This window comes from Ammospiza caudacuta, chromosome 37 (assembly GCF_027887145.1).
Source record: "Ammospiza caudacuta isolate bAmmCau1 chromosome 37, bAmmCau1.pri, whole genome shotgun sequence".
NCBI classification, from domain to species: Eukaryota; Metazoa; Chordata; class Aves; order Passeriformes; family Passerellidae; genus Ammospiza; species Ammospiza caudacuta.
This window is the reverse complement of record NC_080629.1, coordinates 875,944-896,817: the sequence shown is the minus strand read 5'-3', so window position 1 is coordinate 896,817 and position 20,874 is coordinate 875,944. Positions and strand designations below refer to the sequence as shown.

General features: G+C 57.8%; 1 protein-coding gene across 1 annotated transcript in view; it reads right to left on the bottom strand.

The window, feature by feature from the left end:
* LOC131570676 (integrin alpha-X-like) overlaps positions 1-10,657 on the bottom strand; it is a 33,594-nt gene extending 22,937 nt beyond the window's left edge. Inside the window, exons 1-6 of the mRNA XM_058823048.1 lie at positions 10,558-10,657; positions 8,098-8,209; positions 5,034-5,125; positions 4,238-4,296; positions 2,430-2,544; positions 755-885 (exon numbers count right to left, since the gene is read on the bottom strand). Coding sequence (XP_058679031.1) covers positions 755-885; positions 2,430-2,544; positions 4,238-4,296; positions 5,034-5,125; positions 8,098-8,209; positions 10,558-10,657 — 609 coding nt within the window. The remainder of the gene's footprint in view (positions 1-754; positions 886-2,429; positions 2,545-4,237; positions 4,297-5,033; positions 5,126-8,097; positions 8,210-10,557) is intronic.
* Between the last annotated feature and the right edge of the window lie 10,217 nt (positions 10,658-20,874).

Below are 20,874 nucleotides of genomic sequence, written 5' to 3'. Positions count from 1 at the left end.
GACCGCCGGTCACTGAGCGGTCAAGATGGACGATGACCGGCGGTCACTGCGCGGCCAACGCTCGGGGTCAGTGGAGATCCAGGACCCGAGGTGACCGATGACCGTTGGGTGGCCAGCGCTCGGGGTCAAGGATGACCAGTGGTCATTGGGCGGTCACCGCCCATCCCGGGTGTGCTCACCTGGCCAGGTGAGCGTTACCTGTCCCAGGTGTATCCCAGGTGCCCCCAGGTGTGCCCAGGTGTATCCCAGGTGCCCCCAGGTGTGCCCAGGTGTATCCCAGGTGTGCCCAGGTGTATTCCAGGTGTATCTCAGGTGTGCCCAGGTGTGCCCAGGTGTATCCCAGGTGCCCCCAGGTGTGCCCAGGTGTATCCCAGGTGCCCCCAGGTGTGCCCAGGTGTGCCCAGGTGTATTCCAGGTGTATCCAGGTGTGCCCAGGTGTATCCCAGGTGTATCCCAGGTGTGCCCAGGTGTATCCCAGGTGTGCCCAGGTGTATCCCAGGTGTATCTCAGGTGCGCCCAGGTGCCCCCAGGTGTGCCCAGGTGTATCCCAGGTGTGCCCAGGTGCGCCCAGGTGTGCCCAGGTGTATCCAGGTGTATCCCAGGCGTGCCCAGGTGCCCCCAGGTGTATCCCAAGTGTGCCCAGGTGTATCCCAGGTGTATCTCAGGTGCCCCCAGCTGTGCCCAGGTGTGCCCAGGTGCCCCCAGGTGCCCCCAGGTGTGCCCAGGTGCCCCCAGGTGTGCCCAGGTGCGTTACCTGCGCGTCGGCGCCGCGGAAGCGCTGCATGACGGCGCCGATGAACGCCTTCATGGTGCCGAAGTCGTGGCTGTCGATGCTGCCCGAGCCGTCCATGAGGAAGGCGATGTCCATCGAGGGCTGGGGACACTCTGCGGACACGGCCGCGCCCCGAGTGACCACTGACCACTGACCACTGACCAGCACTGACCACCGCTGACCACTGACCACTGCTGACCACCACTGACTGCTGACCACTGACCACTGACCACTGACCACTGGCCACCACTGACCACTGACCACCGCTGACCACTGACCAGCACTGACCACCGCTGACCACTGACCACTGGCCACTGACCACCGCTGACCACCACTGACTGCTGGCCACCACTGACCACTGACCACCACTGACCACTGACCACCACTGGCCACTGACCACTGACCACTGCTGACCACTGACCACTGACCACTGACCACTGCTGACCACTGACCACTGACCACTGACCACTGGCCACCACTGACCACTGACCACTGGCCAATGACCACTGACCACTGACCACTGACCACTGACCACCACTGACCACTGACCATTGGCCACTGACCACTGACCACCGCTGACCACTGACCACCGCTGACCGCTGACAACTGACCACTGACCACCGCTGACAGCTGGCCACCACTGACCACTGACCACTGACCACCAACTGACCACTGACCACCACTGACCACTGACCACTGACCACTGACCACCGCTGACCACTGACCACTGGCCACTGACCACTGACCACCGCTGACCACTGACCACTGACCACTGGCCACCACTGACCACTGACCACTGACCACCACTGACCACTGACCATTGGCCACTGACCACCGCTGACCACCACTGACTGCTGGCCACCACTGACCACTGACCACCAACTGACCACTGACCACCACTGGCCACTGACCACTGACCACTGCTGACCACTGACCACTGCTGACCACTGACCACCGCTGACCGCTGACCACTGACCACTGGCCACCACTGACCACTGACCACTGGCCACTGACCACCGCTGACCACTGACCACTGCTGACCACTGACCACCGCTGACCACTGACCACTGACCACTGACCACTGACCACCACTGGCCACTGACCACCGCTGACCACTGACCACTGACCACTGGCCACCACTGACCACTGACCACCGCTGACTGCTGGCCACCGCTGACCACTGACCACCACTGACCACTGACCACTGGCCACTGACCACTGGCCACCGCTGACCACTGACCGCTGACCACCACTGACTGCTGGCCACCGCTGGCCACCGCTGACCGCGGGCGGGAGGGACCCAAATTTGGGGTGAAATCGCAAAAAAATCCCCAAAGTTTTGGGGTTCCGCCTTCTCGACGTCCGGCAAAAGGGCCACGATGACCACAGGGTGGACAGTGGTCAGTGGTCAGTGTCCATGGAGATAGATGACCACAGATGACCCCTGGGTGGTCAGTGGTCAGTGTCCCTGACCCCAGCTGACCCCTGGGTGGACAGTGGTCAGTGGTCAGTGTCCCTGACCCCGGATGACCCCAGATGACCCCAGCTGACCCCTGGGTGGTCAGTGGTCAGTGGTCAGTGTCGCTGACCCCGGATGACCCCTGGGTGGACAGTGGTCAGTGTCCCTGACCCCGGCTGACCGCTGGTCACTCGGTACCTGGGGGCGTGTCCGGCAGGCTCCGGACCGGCCGCAGCCGCGTGTCCAGCCGGACGCAGAAGCCGCTGAGGTGGACGTTGACCCCGCACACCTGGGGCCAGGTGGGGCCGCACACCTGGGACACAAATCCCACCTCAGAAACGCCGATTTTGGTTAAAAACCAACGGCCCCGAGGTGAAATCCCGGGGGGTTTCCAAAAAAAAAACCCCAAATTTTAGGCAAAATCTCCAAAAAAAGTTCGATTTTGGGGTTCCACCTCCGTGAGGTTCCTCCAAAAAAAAAATTTATTTATTTTGGGTGAAAATCTCCAAAAAAAGTTCGATTTTGGGGTTCCACCTCCGTGAGGTTCCTCAAAAAAAAAAAAAAATTATTTATTTTGGGTGAAAATCTCCAAAAAAAAAATCAGATTTTTGGGGCTTCTACCTTCTTGAGGTTCCCCAAAAAAAATAAAACCCCAAATTTTGGGCAAAATCTCCAAAAAAAGTTTGATTTTGGGGTTCCACCTCCGTGAGGTTCCTCAAAAAAAAAAAAAATTATTTATTTTGGGTGAAAATCTCCAAAAAAAAAATCAGATTTTTGGGGGGTTCTACCTTCTTGAGGTTCCCCAAAAAACCAAATTTTGGGCAAAACGTCCCAAAAAAATTTTAATTGTTGGGGTTCTACCTCCGTGAGGTTCCTCAAAAAAAATCAAAGTTTGGGGCAAAATCTCCAAAAAATGCAGTTTTTGGGGTTCTACCTTCTTGATGTCCCTCAAAAAAATTTTTTTGGGGTGAAAACTCCCGAAAGAACAAATTTTGGGGTTCTACCTCGCAAGAATCTCAATTTTTGGGGTGAAACCTCAAAAAAATCCAATTTTTGGGGTCCCATCTCCATGAGGTCCCTCATGAAAACCAAATTTTGGGTGAAAACTCAAAAAAAAAAAAAAATCCAATTTTTGGAGTTCCACCTCACTCAAATCCCAAATTTTGGGGTGGAACCTCCTAAAAAACCCCAAATTTTGTGGTGGAGCTTCCTAAAAGTCCCAAATTTTGGGGTAAAACCCCCAAAATTGTGTGGCGGAACCTCACAAAAACCTCCAAATTTTGGGGCAAAAGGTCCTAAAATCCCAAATTTTGGGGCAAAACCTTCCAAAGACCCCAAAACTTGAGGTTAAAAATCCCAAATTTTGGGGTAAAAGGTCCTAAAACCTCCCAAATTTTGGGGGTAAAAATCCCGAATTTTGGGGCAAAACCCCCAAATTTTGTGGTGGAGCTTCCTAAAAGCCCCAAATTTTGGGGTAAAACTCCCGAATTTTGGGGTGAAGCGCCCGAGTTTGTGGCAGAACCTCACAAAAACCTCCAAATTTTGGGGCAAAAGGTCCTAAAAACCCCCAGATTTTGGGGTAAAAATCCCGAATTTTGGGGCAGAACCCCCCAAATTTTGTGGTGGAACTTCGTGAAACCCCCAAATTTTGGGGTAAAAGTCCCGAATTTTGTGGTGGAACCTCACAAAAACCTCCAAATTTTGGGGTAAAACTCCGGAATTTTGGGGCAAAACCCCCAAATTTTGTGGTGGAGCTTCCTAATATCCCAAATTTTGGGGTAAAACTCCCGAATTTTGGGGCAAAACCCCCAAATTTTGTGGCGGAACCTCACAAAAACCTCCAAATTTTGGGGTAAAAGGTCCTAAAAACCCCCAGATTTTGGGGTAAAAATTCCGAATTTTGGGGCAGAACCCCCCAAATTTTGTGGTGGAGCTTCGTAAAAGCCCCAAATTTTGGGGTGAAAGTCGCGAATTTTGGGGTGAAATTTGCGGGTTTTGGGTCTCACCAGCGCCGCGTCGTCCCCGGCCGCCAGCGCCAGCCCCAGCGAGGAATTCCCGGAGGGTCCTGGGGGGGGGCACAGGTGAGACCCCTCCCCAAAATTCGGGGGGGGGCTGGAATTGGGGAGGGGTCCCCGAAATTTGGGGTTCCCAATTTGGGGAGGGGTCTCAGGTTCCCAATTTGGGGAGGGGTCTCAGGTGTGAATTTGGGGAGGGGTCTCAGCTTCCCAATTTGGGGAGGGGTCTCAGGGTTCCCAATTTGGGGAGGGGTCTCAGGTTCCCAATTTGGGGAGGGGTCTCAGGTGTGAATTTGGGGAGGGGTCTCAGGGTTGAATTTGGGGAGGGGTCTCAGGTGTGAATTTGGGGAGGGGTCTCAGGTTCCCAATTTGGGGAGGGGTCTCAGGGCCCAATTTGGGGAGGGGTCTCAGGTTTGAATTTGGGGAGGGGTCTCGGGTGTGAATTTGGGGAGGGGTCTCAGGGCCCAATTTGGGGAGGGGTCTCAGGTTCCCAATTTGGGGAGGGGTCTCAGGGCCCAATTTGGGGAGGGGTCTCAGTGTGAATTTGGGGAGGGGTCTCAGGGCCCAATTTGGGGAGGGGTCTCAGGTTCCCAATTTGGGGAGGGGTCTCAGTGTGAATTTGGGGAGGGGTCTCAGGGCCCAATTTGGGGAGGGGTCTCGGGTGTGAATTTGGGGAGGGGTCTCAGGTTCCCAATTTGGGGAGGGGTCTCGGGTGTGAATTTGGGGAGGGGTCTCAGGGCCCAATTTGGGGAGGGGTCTCGGGTGTGAATTTGGGGAGGGGTCTCACCTGGGATCTGAATTTTCTCGCACGTTCCGGAGCCGACCCTGCAGCCGAACGCGGCCCCGGAGCCGCCCTCGCGCGGGGCCCCCACCAGGAGCCTTTGGGGTGAATTTGGGCGGTTTTGGGAAAATCGCGGAATTTGGGACATTTTGGGGGGAAAATTTGGGGGGGTTTTGGGTGGGAATTTTGGGGGATTTTTGGGGGAAAATTTGGGGTTTTTTGGGGGATTTTGGGGGGGATTCGGTGGGGGGAGTTTGGGGAAATTTTGGGGAAAAAATTGGGGAAATTTGGGGTTTTTTGGGGGGAAATTTGGGGGATTTTGGGGGGATTCGGAGGGGGGAGTTTGGGGAAATTTGGGGGAAAAATTGGGGAAATTTGGGGGGAAAATTGGGGAAATTTGGGGTTTTTTGGGGGAAAATTTGGGGTTTTTGGGGGGGAAATTTGGGGGATTTTGGGGGGATGCGGAGGGGGGAGTTTGGGGAAATTTTGGGGGAATTTGGGGGAAAAATTGGGGAAATTTGGGGAGAAAATTGGGGAAATTTGGGGTTTTTTGGGGGGAAATTTGGGGGATTTTGGGGGGATTTCGTGGGGGGAGTTTGGGGAAATTTTGGGGGAAAAAATTGGGGAAATTTGGGGGGAAAATTGGGGAAATTTGGGGTTTTTTGGGGGAAAATTTGGGGTTTTTTGGGGGTAAATTTGGGGGATATTGGGGGAATTCGGTGGGGGGAGTTTGGGGAAATTTTGGGGAAAAAATTGGGGAAATTTGGGGTTTTTTGGGGGGAAATTTAGGGGATTTGGGGGGAATTCGGTGGGGGGAGTTTGGGGAAATTTGGGGGAAAAAATTGGGGAAATTTGGGGGGAAAATTGGGGAAATTTGGGGTTTTTTGGGGGGGAAATTTGGGGGTTTTTGGGGGAAAATTTGGGGGATATTGGGGGAATTCGGTGGGGGGAGTTTGGGGAAATTTGGGGAAAAAATTGGGGAAATTTGGGGTTTTTTGGGGGGGAAATTTGGGGTTTTTTGGGGGGAAATTTGGGGGATTTGGGGGGAAATTTGGGGGATTTGGGGGGAATTCGGTGGGGGAGTTTGGGGAAATTTTTGGGAAAAATTTGGGGAAATTTGGGGTTTTTTGGGGGGAAAATTTGGGGGATTTTGGGGGGATTCGGTGGGGGGAGTTTGGGGAAATTTGGGGAAAAAATTGGGGAAATTTGGGGTTTTTTGGGGGGAAATTTGGGGTTTTTTGGAGGGAAGTTTGGGGTTTTTTGGGGGGAAATTTGGGGGATTTGGGGGGAAATTTGGGGGATTTGGGGGGAAATTTGGGGGTTTTTAGGGGGCTGTGGAGGGGATTTTTGGGGGGAATTCAGGGATATTTCGGGTGAGTTTTTGGTTGGTTTTAAGGGGATTTTGGGGTGAATTTTGGGAGGATTTTAGGGATATTTTTGGGGCTATTTTGAGGAAATTTTGGGGTGATTTTTAGGGGGTATTTTTGGGTGATTTTTAGATAAATTTTGGGCCCATTTTTGGGATATTCGGGGGCTGTTTTGGGGTGATTTTTGGGGTGAATTCAGGGGATTTTGGGGTGGTTTTGGGGGATATTTTGGGGTGAATTTTGGGGGGAATTTCGGGGATATTTTTGGGATATTTTGGGGTGATTTTAGGGATATTTTGGGGTGAATTTTGGGGTGATTTTGAGGATATTTTAGGGGATATTTTTGGGATATTTTGGGGTGGTTTTAGGGATATTTTGGGGGGAATTTTGGGAATATTTTAGGGGATGTTTTAGGGATATTTTGGGGGGAATTTTGGGGTGATTTTGAGGGGATTTTGGGATATTTTAGGGGACGTTTTGGGGGGATTTCAGGGGGAAATTTTTGGGGGGATTTTGGGATTATTTTAGGGAGGATCTCAGGGATGTTTTTGGGTGATTTTTAGGGAATTTTGGGAATTTTTTTTAGGGATATTTTTGGGGTGATTTTAGGGGATATTTTGGGGCTATTTTGGGGGGATTTTAGGGGATTATTTGGGATATTTTGGGGTGATTTTAGGGGATAATTTTGGGGTGAATTCGGGGGATTTTGGGGGGGATTTTGGGGTGAATTTTTGGGGATGTTTCAGGGATATTTTCGGGTATATTTTAGGGGATATTTTTGGGATATTTTGGGGGGATTTTTGGGTTGAATTCGGGGGATTTTGGGGTGAATTTTAGGGGATATTTTGGGGCGATTTTGGGGTGATTTTAGGGGATATTTTTGGGGTGAATTCGGGGGATTTTGGGGGGACTTTAGGGGATATTTTTGGGGATGTTTCAGGGATATTTTCAGGTATATTTCAGGGGATATTTTTGGGATATTTCAGGGATATTTTTGGGGTGAATTCGGGGGATTTTGGGGGGGATTTTGGGGGGGATTTCAGGAGATATTTTTGGGGATGTTTCAGGGATATTTTTGGGGTGAATTTGGGGGATTTCAGGGATATTTTAGGGGATATTTCAGGGATATTTCAGGGATTTTTGGGGTGAATTCGGAGGATTTTGGGGGGATTTTTGGGGGAATTTCAGGGATATTTTAGGGGATATTTTAGGGGTATTTTGGCGTGATTTTAGGGGATGCTTTGGGGTGAATTCGGGGGATTTTGGGGGGGATTTCGGGGATATTTTAGGGGATATTTCAGGGATATTTTGGGGTGGTTTCAGGGGATGCTTTGGGGTGAATTCGGGGGATTTTGGGGGGGATTTCGGGGATATTTTAGGGATATTTTGGGGTGGTTTCAGGGGATGCTTTGGGGTGAATTCGGGGGATTTTGGGGGGGATTTCAGGGATATTTTAGGGATATTTTGGGGTGGTTTCAGGGGATGCTTTGGGGTGAATTCGGGGGATTTTGGGGGGATTTTGGGGGAATTTCAGGGATATTTTAAGGGATATTTCAGGGATATTTTGGGGTGGTTTCAGGGGATGCTTTGGGGTGAATTCGGGGGATTTTGGGGGGGATTTCAGGGATATTTTAGGGATATTTTGGGGTGGTTTCAGGGGATGCTTTGGGGTGAATTCGGGGGTTTTGGGGTTCCCGTTTTACCATCCCGCTTTGCCGCTCCCCATCTGGGCCACGCTGGCTCCGAAGCCGCCCCCGGGGTCCCCCCTGAAAACCGCGGGGGTCTCCAGGTCCAGCCCCGCCCCCGCCAGGGCCGCTGGGGGAGGGGACGGTGACGTCATTGTGGGCGGGGTCAGTGACGTCATGGAGGGGTGGGGACACACGGGGGGGGGGGGGGGGGGCTCGATGGCCCCAGGTGTGACCCCAATGTCCCCAATGTCCGTCTGTCCATCTGTCCCCCAATGACCCCAGTGTGACCCCAATGTCCGTCTGTCCATCTGTCCACCCCAATGTCCGTCTGTCCACCCCAGTGTGACCCCACTGTCCCCAGGTGTGACCCCCCCCCAGTGTCCGTCTGTCCCCCAGCCGTCCCCCTGTCCAGCTGCCCCCTCAGGGGTGTCCCCCGGTGTCCGTGCGTCCACCTCGGTGACCACCCGTCCGTCTGTCCGTCTGTCCCTCAGGTGTCCCCCACCTGTCCGGGCGTCCCCCAACCCCCTCAATGTCCCCAATGTCCGTCTGTCCATCCCCCCCATCTGTCCACAATGTCCCCAGGTGTCTGTCTGTCCCCAGGTGTGTCCCCAGGTGTCCGTCTGTCCCCCCCAATGTCCGCAGGTGTCTGTCCGTCCCCAGGTGTGTCCCCAGTGTCCGTCTGTCCCCCCCATCTGTCCCCAATGTCCCCAGGTGTCCGTCTGTCCCCCCCGATGTCCCCAGGTGTCCGTCCGTCCGTCCCCAATGTCCCCAGGTGTCCGTCCGTCCGTCCCCAATGTCCGTCTGTCCACCCCAGTGTCCGTCCGTCCGTCCGTCCCCGATGTCCCCAGGTGTCCGTCTGTCCCCAGGTGTGTCCCCGATGTCCGTCTGTCCCCAGGTGTGTCCCCAGGCGTCCGTCCGTCCGTCCGTCCGTCCCCGATGTCCCCAGGTGTGTCCCCGATGTCCGTCTGTCCGTCTGTCCCCAGGTGTGTCCCCGATGTCCCCAGGTGTGTCCCCGATGTCCGTCTGTCCGTCCGTCCCCAGGTGTGTCCCCACCTGTCCCCAGCAGCGCCAGGAGCTGCCCCGGTCCCATCGCGGCTCCTCCGGGCGCCCCCCCCAAAAAAAAAAAAACAAAAATCTCCCAAAAAAACCCCAAAAAAGCGGAACTGGGTGTGGGGGGGGGGGGTGGGGGAGGGGCAGGAAGGGGTGGGTGGGTGGGGGGAGGGGCGGGGGGGGGGGGAGGGGGTGTGAGGAAATTTTGGGGCCCGAACGGCGCCAAAAAAGGGCAAAAAAAAAAAAGCGCGCGCGCGGGGGGGGGGGGGGGGGGAGGGGCGGGGGAAGGTGTGGACGGACGGACGGACGGACGGACGGAGCGCGCGCGCCAGGCCCCGCCCCCAGAGCGGCGGCGGTGGTGACGTCACAGGCGCGTGGGAAAGGAGGAAGGAGCCGCTTCCCGCCGGGGGGGGGGAGGGGGGGGAGGGGCGGGGGGGGGGATGGGGGCTCTGTCCGTCCGTCCGTCCGTCCGTCCGTCACCAGTGTCCGCCTGTCCATCCCCAGTGTCCGTCCGTCCGACCCCAGTGTCCGTCCATCCATCCCAACTGTGCATCCGTCCGTCCGTCCATCCCAGTGTCCGTCTGTCCGTCCCGACTGTCCGTCTGTCCGTCCGTCCGTCCATCCCCAGTGTCTGTCCGTCCGTCCCCACTGTCCATCCGTCCGTCCGTCCACAGTGTCCATCCATCCATCCCAACTGTCCATCCATCCGTCCCGACTGTCCGTCTGTCCATCCGTCTGTCCCCAGTGTCCGTCCGTCCGTCCCGACTGTCCATCCGTCCGTCCGTCCACCCCCAGTGTCCGTCCGTCCGTCCCCAGTGTCCGTCTGTCCGTCCCCAGTGTCCGTCCGTCCATCCCGACTGTCCGTCCATCCATCCCAACTGTGCATCCGTCCGTCCATCCGTCCCGACTGTCCGTCCGTCCGTCCATCCCCAGTGTCCATCCGTCCGTCCCAACTGTCCATCCGTCCGTCCGTCCACCCCCAGTGTCCATCTGTCCGTCCCAACTGTCCATCCATCTGTCCATCCGTCCCGACTGTCCATCCATCCGTCCATCCCCAGTGTCCGTCCGTCCATCCCCAGTGTCCATCTGTCCATCCCAACTGTCCATCCATCCGTCCATCCCCAGTGTCCGTCTGTCCGTCCCGACTGTCCATCCGTCCGTCCGTCCACCCCCAGTGTCCGTCCGTCTGTCCCGTCTGTCCGCCTGTCCATCCATCCGTCCATCCATTCCCCGTGTCCGTCCGTCCGTCCCCATTGTCCATCCATCCATCCCCAGTGTCCGTCCATCCGTCCCATCTGTCCACCTGTCCATCCGTCCGTCCGTCCATCCCCAGTGTCCGTCTGTCCGTCCGTCCGTCCCCAGTGTCCATCCGTCCATCCCAGTGTCTGTCTGTCCGTCCCCCAGTGTCCGTCTGTCCATCCCGACTGTCCGTCCGTCCGTCCGTCCCCAGTGTCCGTCCGTCCCGACTGTCCGCCTGTCCGTCCGTCCGTCCATCCCCCTGCGTGTCCGTCTGTCCGTCCGCCATGTCCATCTGTCCATCCATTCCCATCCCATGGAGGGGGGGGGGGGGGGGGCGTGGCTATGCAAATAAGCACGATTAACCCCGGCGTATACTTCTAAAGGGAGGCGTGGCTATGCAAATCACCCCCCGTAACACCACAATACAGTTTCTAAGGGGAGGCGTGGCTATGCAAATCACCACCATTAACACTTACACACAGTTCTTAAAGGAGGCGTGGCCATGCAAATCAGATATTTTCACACTAGTATACCAATTCTAAAGGGAGGCGTGGCTATGCAAATAATCTTCTTTACCACCTAACTATAGTTTCTAGAAGGAGGCGTGGTTATGCAAATAAGGTCCTTTAACACCAATATAGTGCTTCTAAAGGGAGGCGTGGCTATGCAAATCACCCCCTTCAACACCAATCTATCGCCTCTAAAGGGAGGCGTGGCTATGCAAATCACCCCCTTCAACACCAATATAGTGCTTCTAAAGGGAGGCGTGGCTATGCAAATCACCCCCTTCAACACCAATCTATCGCCTCTAAAGGGAGGCGTGGCTATGCAAATCACCCCCTTCAACACCAATCTATCGCTTCTAAAGGGAGGCGTGGCTATGCAAATCACCCCCTTCAACACCAATCTATCGCTTCTAAAGGGAGGCGTGGCTATGCAAATCACCCCCTTCAACACCAATCTATCGCCTCTAAAGGGAGGCGTGGCTATGCAAATCACCCCCTTCAACACCAATCTATCGCTTCTATAGGGAGGCGTGGCTATGCAAATCACCCCCTTCAACACCAATCTATCGCTTCTAAAGGAAGGCGTGGCTATGCAAATCACCCCCTTCAACACCAATCTATCGCCTCTAAAGGGAGGCGTGGCTATGCAAATCACCCCCTTCAACACCAATCTATCGCTTCTATAGGGAGGCGTGGCTATGCAAATCACCCCCTTCAACACCAATCTATCGCTTCTAAAAGAAGGCGTGGCTATGCAAATCACCCCCTTCAACACCAATCTATCGCCTCTAAAGGGAGGCGTGGCTATGCAAATCACCCCCTTCAACACCAATCTATCGCTTCTAAAGGGAGGCGTGGCTATGCAAATCACCCCCTTCAACACCAATCTATCGCCTCTAAAGGGAGGCGTGGCTATGCAAACACTCTGCATTCATACCGACACATCGCTTTTAAACATGGGCGTGGCTATTCAAATCACCCCTATTACAACCAACGCGCCGCTCCCACGTGAGGGCGTGGCTATGCAAATCACCCGTCCCTTACCCACATCTCCCCGCGCCGCGCCGGAAGCAGCACGGCCGTGAGGGGAGGAAGAAGCCGGAAGCGCCCTCACGAAATGGCGGCTCCCGTCCTGCGGCTCCCGGCGCTGCTGCCGCCGCTCCGCGCCCCTCTGCGGGGCCGCCTCGGCCCGTGCCGGCTCCCGGGGAGCCCCGCGGCGGTTCCGGTGCCGGTCCCGGTGCCGGTGCGGGTCCCGGTGCGGGCCATGGCCGGGCACAACCGCTGGTCCAAGGTGCGCAACGTGAAGGGGCCGCGGGACGCGGAGCGGAGCCGCCTGCTGGAGAAAATGGCGCGGATGCTGCGGGCGGCGGCCAGAGGTGACGACAGCAGAGTGTCGCGATGGGGGGGGGGGGGGGGGCGTGAGGGGGGACGCGGGGGTGTCGCGATAGAGGAGGGGGAGGGGCTGATGGGACACCGGGCTGTCGCGATATGGGGATATCGGGATAGCGCGATAGAGGAGGAGCAGGGGGGGCTGATGGGACACCGGGCTGTCGCGATATTGGGATATCGGGACATTGGGATAGCGCGATAGAGGAGGAGCAGGGGGGGCTGATGGGACACCGGGCTGTCGCGATATTGGGATATCGGGACATTGGGATAGCGCGATAGAGGAGGAGGAGGGGCTGATGGGACACCGGGCTGTCGCGATATGGGGACACCGGGCTGCCGGGCTATCGCGACATGGGGCTGTTGGGACACGGGGCTGTGGTGACGTTGGTTTATCGTGATGTATCGCGAAATATCGCGACAGAGGGCGGTGCGGATCCGGCGCTGAACGCGGGGCTGGCGGCCGTGGTGGCGCAGTGCCGGACACTGAACGTGCCCAAGGCCACCATCGAGGGGGGCGCTGCGGTCACTCAGGGTGAGTGACCACCCCCGAGTGACCACTGACCCCTGACCCCCGAGTGACCACTGACCCCCCCCGAGTGACCCCTGAGTGACCCCTGACCCCCCCTGAGTGACCACTGAGTGACCCCTGAGTGACCCCTGACCCCCCCTGAGTGACCCCTGAGTGACCGCTGAGTGACCCCTGAGTGACCCCTGACCACTGAGTGACCACTGAGTGACCCCTGAGTGACAACTGACCATTGAGTGACCCCTGAGTGACCCCTGACCACTGAGTGACCCCTGAGTGACCCCTGACCCCACCTGAGTGACCCCTGAGTGACCACTGACCCCCCCTGAGTGACCACTGAGTGACCCCTGAGTGACCATGACCCCTGACCCCCCCTGAGTGACCCCTGAGTGACCACGACCCCTGACCCCCCCTGAGTGACCGCTGAGTGACCGCTGCCCTCTCTCCGGCCACAGGAGCGTCCGGCCGGGGCGTCGCCGCTGCTGCTGACCGCGCGGGGCCCGGGGGGGGCGCTGGCGCTGCTGGACGTGCGGACGGACAACGTCCGGCGGAGCCAGGCCGAGCTGCGGACACTGCTGCAGCGGCACGGGTCAGCGCGAGTGACCAACGAGTGACCCTGAGTGACCCTGAGTGACCCTGAGTGACCCTGAGTGACCACTGAGTGACCCTGAGTGACCAACGAGTGACCCTGAGTGACCCTGAGTGACCACTGAGTGACCCTGAGTGACCCTGAGTGACCAACAAGTGACCACTGGTCACTATGGGGGGGGGTAACCACTGAGTGACCAACGAGTGACCCTGAGTGACCAACGAGTGACCAGCGAGTGACCCTGAGTGACCCTGAGTGACCAATGAGTGACCCTGAGTGACCAACGAGTGACCCTGAGTGACCCTGAGTGACCCTGAGTGACCACTGAGTGACCAACGAGTGACCCTGAGTGACCACTGAGTGACCCTGAGTGACCCTGAGTGACCAACGAGTGACCCTGAGTGACCCTGAGTGACCAACGAGTGACCCTGAGTGACACTGAGTGACCCTGAGTGACCACTGGTCACTATGGGGGGGGGTAACCACTGAGTGACCAACGAGTGACCCTGAGTGACCAACGAGTGACCCTGAGTGACCCTGAGTGACCACTGAGTGACCAACGAGTGACCCTGAGTGACCAGCGAGTGACCCTGAGTGACCCTGAGTGACCAATGAGTGACCCTGAGTGACCAACGAGTGACCCTGAGTGACCACTGAGTGACCACTGAGTGACCCTGAGTGACCAACGAGTGACCAACGAGTGACCCTGAGTGACCACTGAGTGACCAATGAGTGACCACTGAGTGACCCTGAGTGACCCTGAGTGACCAACGAGTGACCACTGGTCACTATGGGGGGGGGTAACCACTGAGTGACCAACGAGTGACCCTGAGTGACCACTGAGTGACCCTGAGTGACACTGAGTGACCACTGAGTGACCCTGAGTGGCCACTGAGTGACCACTGGTCACTATGGGGGGGGTGACTGCTGGGTGACCAACGAGTGACCACTGAGTGACCACTGAGTGACCACTGGTCACTATGGCGGGGTGACTGCTGGGTGACCACTGAATGACCCTCACTGACCACTGTCCACCTGGGGTCACTCAGTGACCATCACTGACCCCTGAATGACCCCTGAATGACCATTGAATGACCACTGTCCATCTGGTCACTCAGTGACCATCACTGACCCTGAATGACCCCTGAATGACCCCTGAATGACCCTCACTGACCACTGTCCATCTGGTCACTCAGTGACCATCACTGACCCCTGAATGACCCCTGAATGACCATTGAATGACCACTGTCCATCTGGTCACTCAGTGACCATCACTGACCCTCACTGACCATTGTCCACCTGGGGTCACTCAGGATTGGTCACTGACCCCTGAATGACCCCTGAATGACCCTCACTGACCACTGTCCATCTGGTCACTCAGTGACCATCACTGACCCCTGAATGACCCCTGAATGACCATTGAATGACCACTGTCCATCTGGTCACTCAGTGACCATCACTGACCCTCACTGACCACTGTCCATCTGGTCACTCAGGGCCGCGCTGACCCCCGATGTCCACCCCGCGTTCCGGCCCGTGGGCGTGGTCCGAGTGTCCGGCCGGACGCTGGGCCTGGAGGCCGCGCTGGACGTGGCCGCAGTGGCCGGAGCCGAGGACGTGGCCCAGGACGGCGCCGAGATCCAGGTGGGTGGATGACCACAGCTGTGGTCACTCTGCGGTCACTCTGTGGATGACCACAGCTGTGGTCACTCTGCGGTCACTCGGTGGATGACCACAGCTGTGGTCACTCTGCGGTCACTCTGCGGATGACCACAGCTGTGGTCACTCTGCGGTCACTCTGCGGATGACCACAGCTGTGGTCACTCTGCGGTCACTCTGCGGATGACCACAGCTGTGGTCACTCTGCAGTCACTCTGTGGATGACCGCTGCAGTGGTCACTCTGCGGTCACTCTGTGGATGACCGCTGCAGTGGTCACTCTGCGGTCACTCTGTGGATGACCGCTGCAGTGGTCACTCTGCGGTCACTCTGTGGATGACCACAGCTGTGGTCACTCTGCGGTCACTCGGTGGATGACCACAGCTGTGGTCACTCTGCGGTCACTCTGCGGATGACCACAGCTGTGGTCACTCTGCGGTCACTCTGCGGATGACCACAGCTGTGGTCACTCTGCGGTCACTCTGTGGATGACCGCTGCAGTGGTCACTCTGCGGTCACTCTGTGGATGACCACAGCTGTGGTCACTCTGCGGTCACTCGGTGGATGACCACAGCTGTGGTCACTCTGCGGTCACTCTGTGGATGACCGCTGCAGTGGTCACTCTGCAGTCACTCTGTGGATGACCACAGCTGTGGTCACTCTGCGGTCGCTCTGTGGATGACCACAGCTGTGGTCACTCTGCGGATGACCACAGCTGTGGTCACTCTGCGGTCACTCTGTGGATGACCACAGCTGTGGTCACTCTGCGGTCGCTCTGCGGATGACCACAGCTGTGGTCACTCTGCGGTCACTCTGTGGATGACCACAGCTGTGGTCACTCTGCGGTCACTGCTTGAGTGTCCCCCTGGTGGTCATTGGTCACTTCTGGGAGCGGACAGTGACCACTGACCACCCTGAATGACCCTTTGGCCCTTGCCACTGACCCCTTGACCACTCACTGGCCACTCCCACTGACCCCTTGACCTTTCCATTGACCCCATGACCACTCCTGAATGACCACTGACCATCCCCACTGACCATTGGTCACTTCTTGACCACTCCCACTGACCGCTGACCCCTTGGCCCCCCCTTTGATCCCCCAGTGACCCCTTGACCACCCTGAATGACCACTGACCACCGTGATGACCACTGACCACCCCACTGACCCCTTGACCACCCCGAATGACCACTCCTGATGATCGCTGACCCCTTGATCCCTCCCAATGACCACTGACCACTCCCACTGACCCTTGGTCACTCCTTGACCACTCCCAGTGACCCCTTGACCACCCCAATGACCACTGACCACCCCAATGACCACTGACCACCCTGAGTGACCACTGACCGCTCCCACTGACCCCTTGACCACCCCAATGACCACTGACCACCCCGAGTGACCGCTGACCACCCCAATGACCACTGACCACCCTGAGTGACCACTGACTACCCCAATGACCACTGACCACCCCAATGACCACTGACCACCCCAATGACCACTGACCACTCCCACTGACCCCTTGACCACCCCAAAGACCCCTTGACCACCCCGAGTGACCACTGACCACCCTGAATGACCACTGACCGCTCCCACTGACCCCTTGACCACCCCAATGACCACTGACCACCCTGAGTGACCACTGACCGCTCCCACTGACCCCTTGACCACCCCAATGACCACTGACCACCCCGAGTGACCGCTGACCACCCCAAAGACCCCTTGACCACCCTGAGTGACCACTGACTGCTCCCACTGACCCCTTGACCACCCCAATGACCACTGACCACCCCAATGACCACTGACCACCTCAATGACCTCTTGATGACTCCCACTGACCCCTTGACCACCCCAATGACCACTGACCACCCCGAGTGACCGCTGACCACTCCCACTGACCCCTTGACCACCCCAATGACCACTGACCACCCCGAGTGACCGCTGACCACCCCAAAGACCCCTTGACCACCCCGAGTGACCGCCGACGACCCTGAATGACCACTGACCGCTCCCACTGACCCCTTGACCGCCCCGAATGACCACTGACCACCCCCAATGACCTCTTGATGACTCCCGCTGACCGCTGACCACCCTGAGTGACCGCTGACCACCCCACTGACCCCTTGACCACCCCAATGACCACTGACCACCCCAATGACCTCTTGATGACTCCCGCTGACCCCTTGACCCCCCCGAGTGACCTTTGCCCTTTGCCCTTTGCCCTGTCCGCAGTTCCTGTGCGCGCCCTCGGCCCTGGGCAGCGTCCGGCGGGGCCTGGTGGCCGCGGGGCTCCGGCCGCTGGCGGCCGCCGTCGAGTTCCGGCCGCGGTCAGCGCTGGCCCTGCCGGACGGTCCGAGGGCCGCGGCCGAGCGGCTGCTGCGCGCCCTGGCCGAGCGGCCGGACGTCCGCGCCGTCGTCCACAACGTCCAGGACGTGCCGGCGGTCACTCCGGCCGGAGCCGCGGTCACCGCCGGCGGTCACTCGGCTCCGGACGCGACGGACGGCGGGCAATAAAGGTGCGGTCAGTCGGTCGTGGTTTGGAGTGGTCATTCGGGGTGGTCAAGGGGTCAGTTGGTCATTGGGAGTGGTCAGTGGTCACTCAGGGTGGTCAAGGGGTCATTGAGGGTGGTCAGTGGTCATTGAGGTGGTCAAGAAGTAACCAATGGTCATTGGGGATGGTCAGTGGTCATTGGGGATGGTCAGTGGTCATTAGGGTGGTCAAGGGGGCATTTGGTCACTCAGAGTGGTCAAGGGGTTCAGTGGGGTGGTCAGTGGTCACTCAGGGCTCTCAGTGGTCACTCACAATGGCCAATGGTCACTCAGGGTGGTCATTGGTCACTCACAATGGTCAATGGTCGCTCAGGGTGGTCAAAGGCTCATTGGGCATGGTCAGTGGTCACTCAGGGCGGTCAGTGGTCACTCACAATGGTTAATGGTCACTCAGGGTGGTCAGTGGTCACTCACAATGGTCAATGGTCACTCAGGGTGGTCAGTGGTCACTCACAATGGTCAATGGTCATTCAGGGTGGTCAAGGGGTCATTGGGGCGGTCAGTGGTCACTCACAATGGCCATTGGTCACTCACAATGGTCAATGGTCGCTCAGGGTGGTCAAAGGCTCATTGGGCATGGTCAGTGGTCACTCAGGGCGGTCAGTGGTCACTGCGCGCCCTGGCCGAGCGGGCCGGACGTCCGCGCCATCGTCCACAACGTCCAGGACGTGCCGGCGGTCACTCCGGCCGGAGCCGCGGTCACCGCCGGCGGTCACTCGGCTCCGGACGCGACGGACGGCGGGCAATAAAGGTGCGGTCAGTCGGTCGTGGTTTGGAGTGGTCATTCGGGATGGTCAAGGGGTCAGTTGGTCATTGGGGGTGGTCAATGGTCACTCAGGGTGGTCAAGGGATCATTGGGGATGGTCAGTGGTCACTCAGAGTGGTCAAGGAGTGACCAAGGGTCAGTGGGATGGTCAGTGGTCATTGGGGATGGTCATTCGGGATGGTCAAGGGGTCAGTTGGTCATTGGGAGTGGTCAGTGGTCACTCAGGGTGGTCAAGGGGTCATTGAGGGTGGTCAGTGGTCATTTGGGGTGGTCAAGGGGTCATTGAGGGTGGTCAGTGGTCACTCAGGGTGGTCAAGAAGTAACCAATGGTCATTGGGGATGGTCAGTGGTCATTGGGGTGGTCAAGGGGTCATTGGGGTGGTCAGTGGTCATTGGGGATGGTCAGTGGTCATTGGGAGTGGTCAAGGGGGCATTTGGTCACTCAGAGTGGTCAAGAGGTTCAGTGGGGTGGTCAGTGGTCACTCAGGGCTCTCAGTGGTCACTCACAATGGTTAATGGTCACTCAGGGTGGTCAGTGGTCACTCACAATGGTCAGTGGTCACTCACAGTGGTCAATGGTCACTCAAGGTGGTCAAAGGGTCATTGGGGTGGTCAGTGGTCACTCAGGGTGGTCAAAGGGTCATTGTGGTGGTCAAGAAGTGACCAATGGTCATTGGGGGTGGTCGAGGGGTCAGTGGTCACTGCGGGCTCTGGCCGAGTGGCCGGACATCGTCCAGATCATCCAGGACACGCCGGCGGTCACTCCCGGCGGTCACTCGGCTCCGGACGCGACGGACAGCGGTCAATAAAGGCGTGGCCAAGTGGTCAAGTGGTCATTCAGAGGTTGGTAATGGGTCAGCGGAATGGTTAAGGGGTCAGTGGTCACTCAGGGCGGTCAGTGGTCACTCACAATGGTCAATGGTCACTCACAATGGTCAGTGGTCACTCAGGGCTGTCAGTGGTCACTCACAATGGTCAATGGTCACTCAGGGCGGTCAGTGGTCACTCACAATGGTCAGTGGTCACTCACAATGGTCAATGGTCACTCAGGGCGGTCAGTGGTCACTCACAATGGTCAGGGGCTCAGTGCGAGCGGTCAAGAAATGACCGACGGTCACCAGGGCGGTCAGTGGTCATCCCAGCGGTCAGTGGTCACTCACAATGGTCAATGGTCACTCATGGCGGTCAATGGTCACTCAGGGCTGTCAGTGGTCACTCAGGGTGGTCATTGGTCACTCACAATGGTCATTGGTCACTCAGGGTGGTCAGTGGTCACTCACAATGGTCAGTGGTCACTCACAATGGTCAATGGTCACTCACAATGGTCAGTGGTCACTCACAATGTTCAATGGTCACTCAGGGCTGTCAGTGGTCACTCACAATGGTCAGTGGTCACTCACAATGGTCAATGGTCACTCAGGGCGGTCAGTGGTCACTCACAATGGTCAGGGGGTCAGTGCGAGCGGTCAAGAAATGACCGACGGTCACCGGGGCGGTCAGTGGTCATCCCAGCGGTCAGTGGTCACTCACAATGGTCAATGGTCACTCATGGCGGTCAATGGTCACTCAGGGCGGTCCGTGGTCATCCCAGCGGTCAGTGGTCATCCCACCCCGCCCCAATCACACCCAAACCTCACCACGAACTGACCAAAGGCCTCCGGCCGCTCCGGCCAGCGGTCATTTATTGGCGGTCACTCGTCCGAGCCGGCCGGGCTGCCCAGGAAGAGGCCGGAGTAGCCAAAGGCCGGAGCGGGGCCTTCGTCCTCCTCATCCTCGTCCTCCTCATCCTCGCGGTCATCCTCGCGGTCATCCTCGCGGTCATCCTCGTCCTCCTCGTCCTCCTCCGGCCGCCCCGAGCGGTCAGCGCCGCCCTCGGGCCCGTGGTCATCTCCCGGCCGGAGCCCGCTTGACCACCGGTCACTCTTGGAGCCGACTGACCACTGGTCACTCTTCACCTCCGCTGACCACTGGTCACTCTTGGAGCCGGGTGACCACTGCTCGATCTTCACCTCCGCTGACCACCGGTCATCCTTGGGCCCCACTGACCACTGGTCACTCTTGGAGCCGGGCGACCACTGCTCCTGTTTGACCTCGGCTGACCACTGGTCACTCTTCACCTCCGCTGACCACTGGTCATTCTTGGAGCTGGGTGACCACTGCTCGATCTTCACGCCCGCTGACCACTGGTCACTCTTGGAGTCTGGTGACCACTGCTCCTGCTTGACCTCCGCTGACCACCGGTCATCCTTGGGCCCCGCTGACCACTGGTCACTCTTCGGCCCCGCTGACCACTGCTCGTCCTTCACGCCAGCTCCTCCTCCAGCTGACCACTGGTCACTCTTCGACCCCGATGGCCACTGGTCATTTTTTGAGCTTGCTGACCACTGGTCACTCTTCGATCCGGGTGACCACTGCTCCTTCTTCACCGCCGCTGACCACCGGTCATCCTTGGGCCCTGCTGACCACTGGTCACTCTTCGAGCCTGCTGACCACTGCTCATTTTTGGAGTTTGCTGACCACTGGT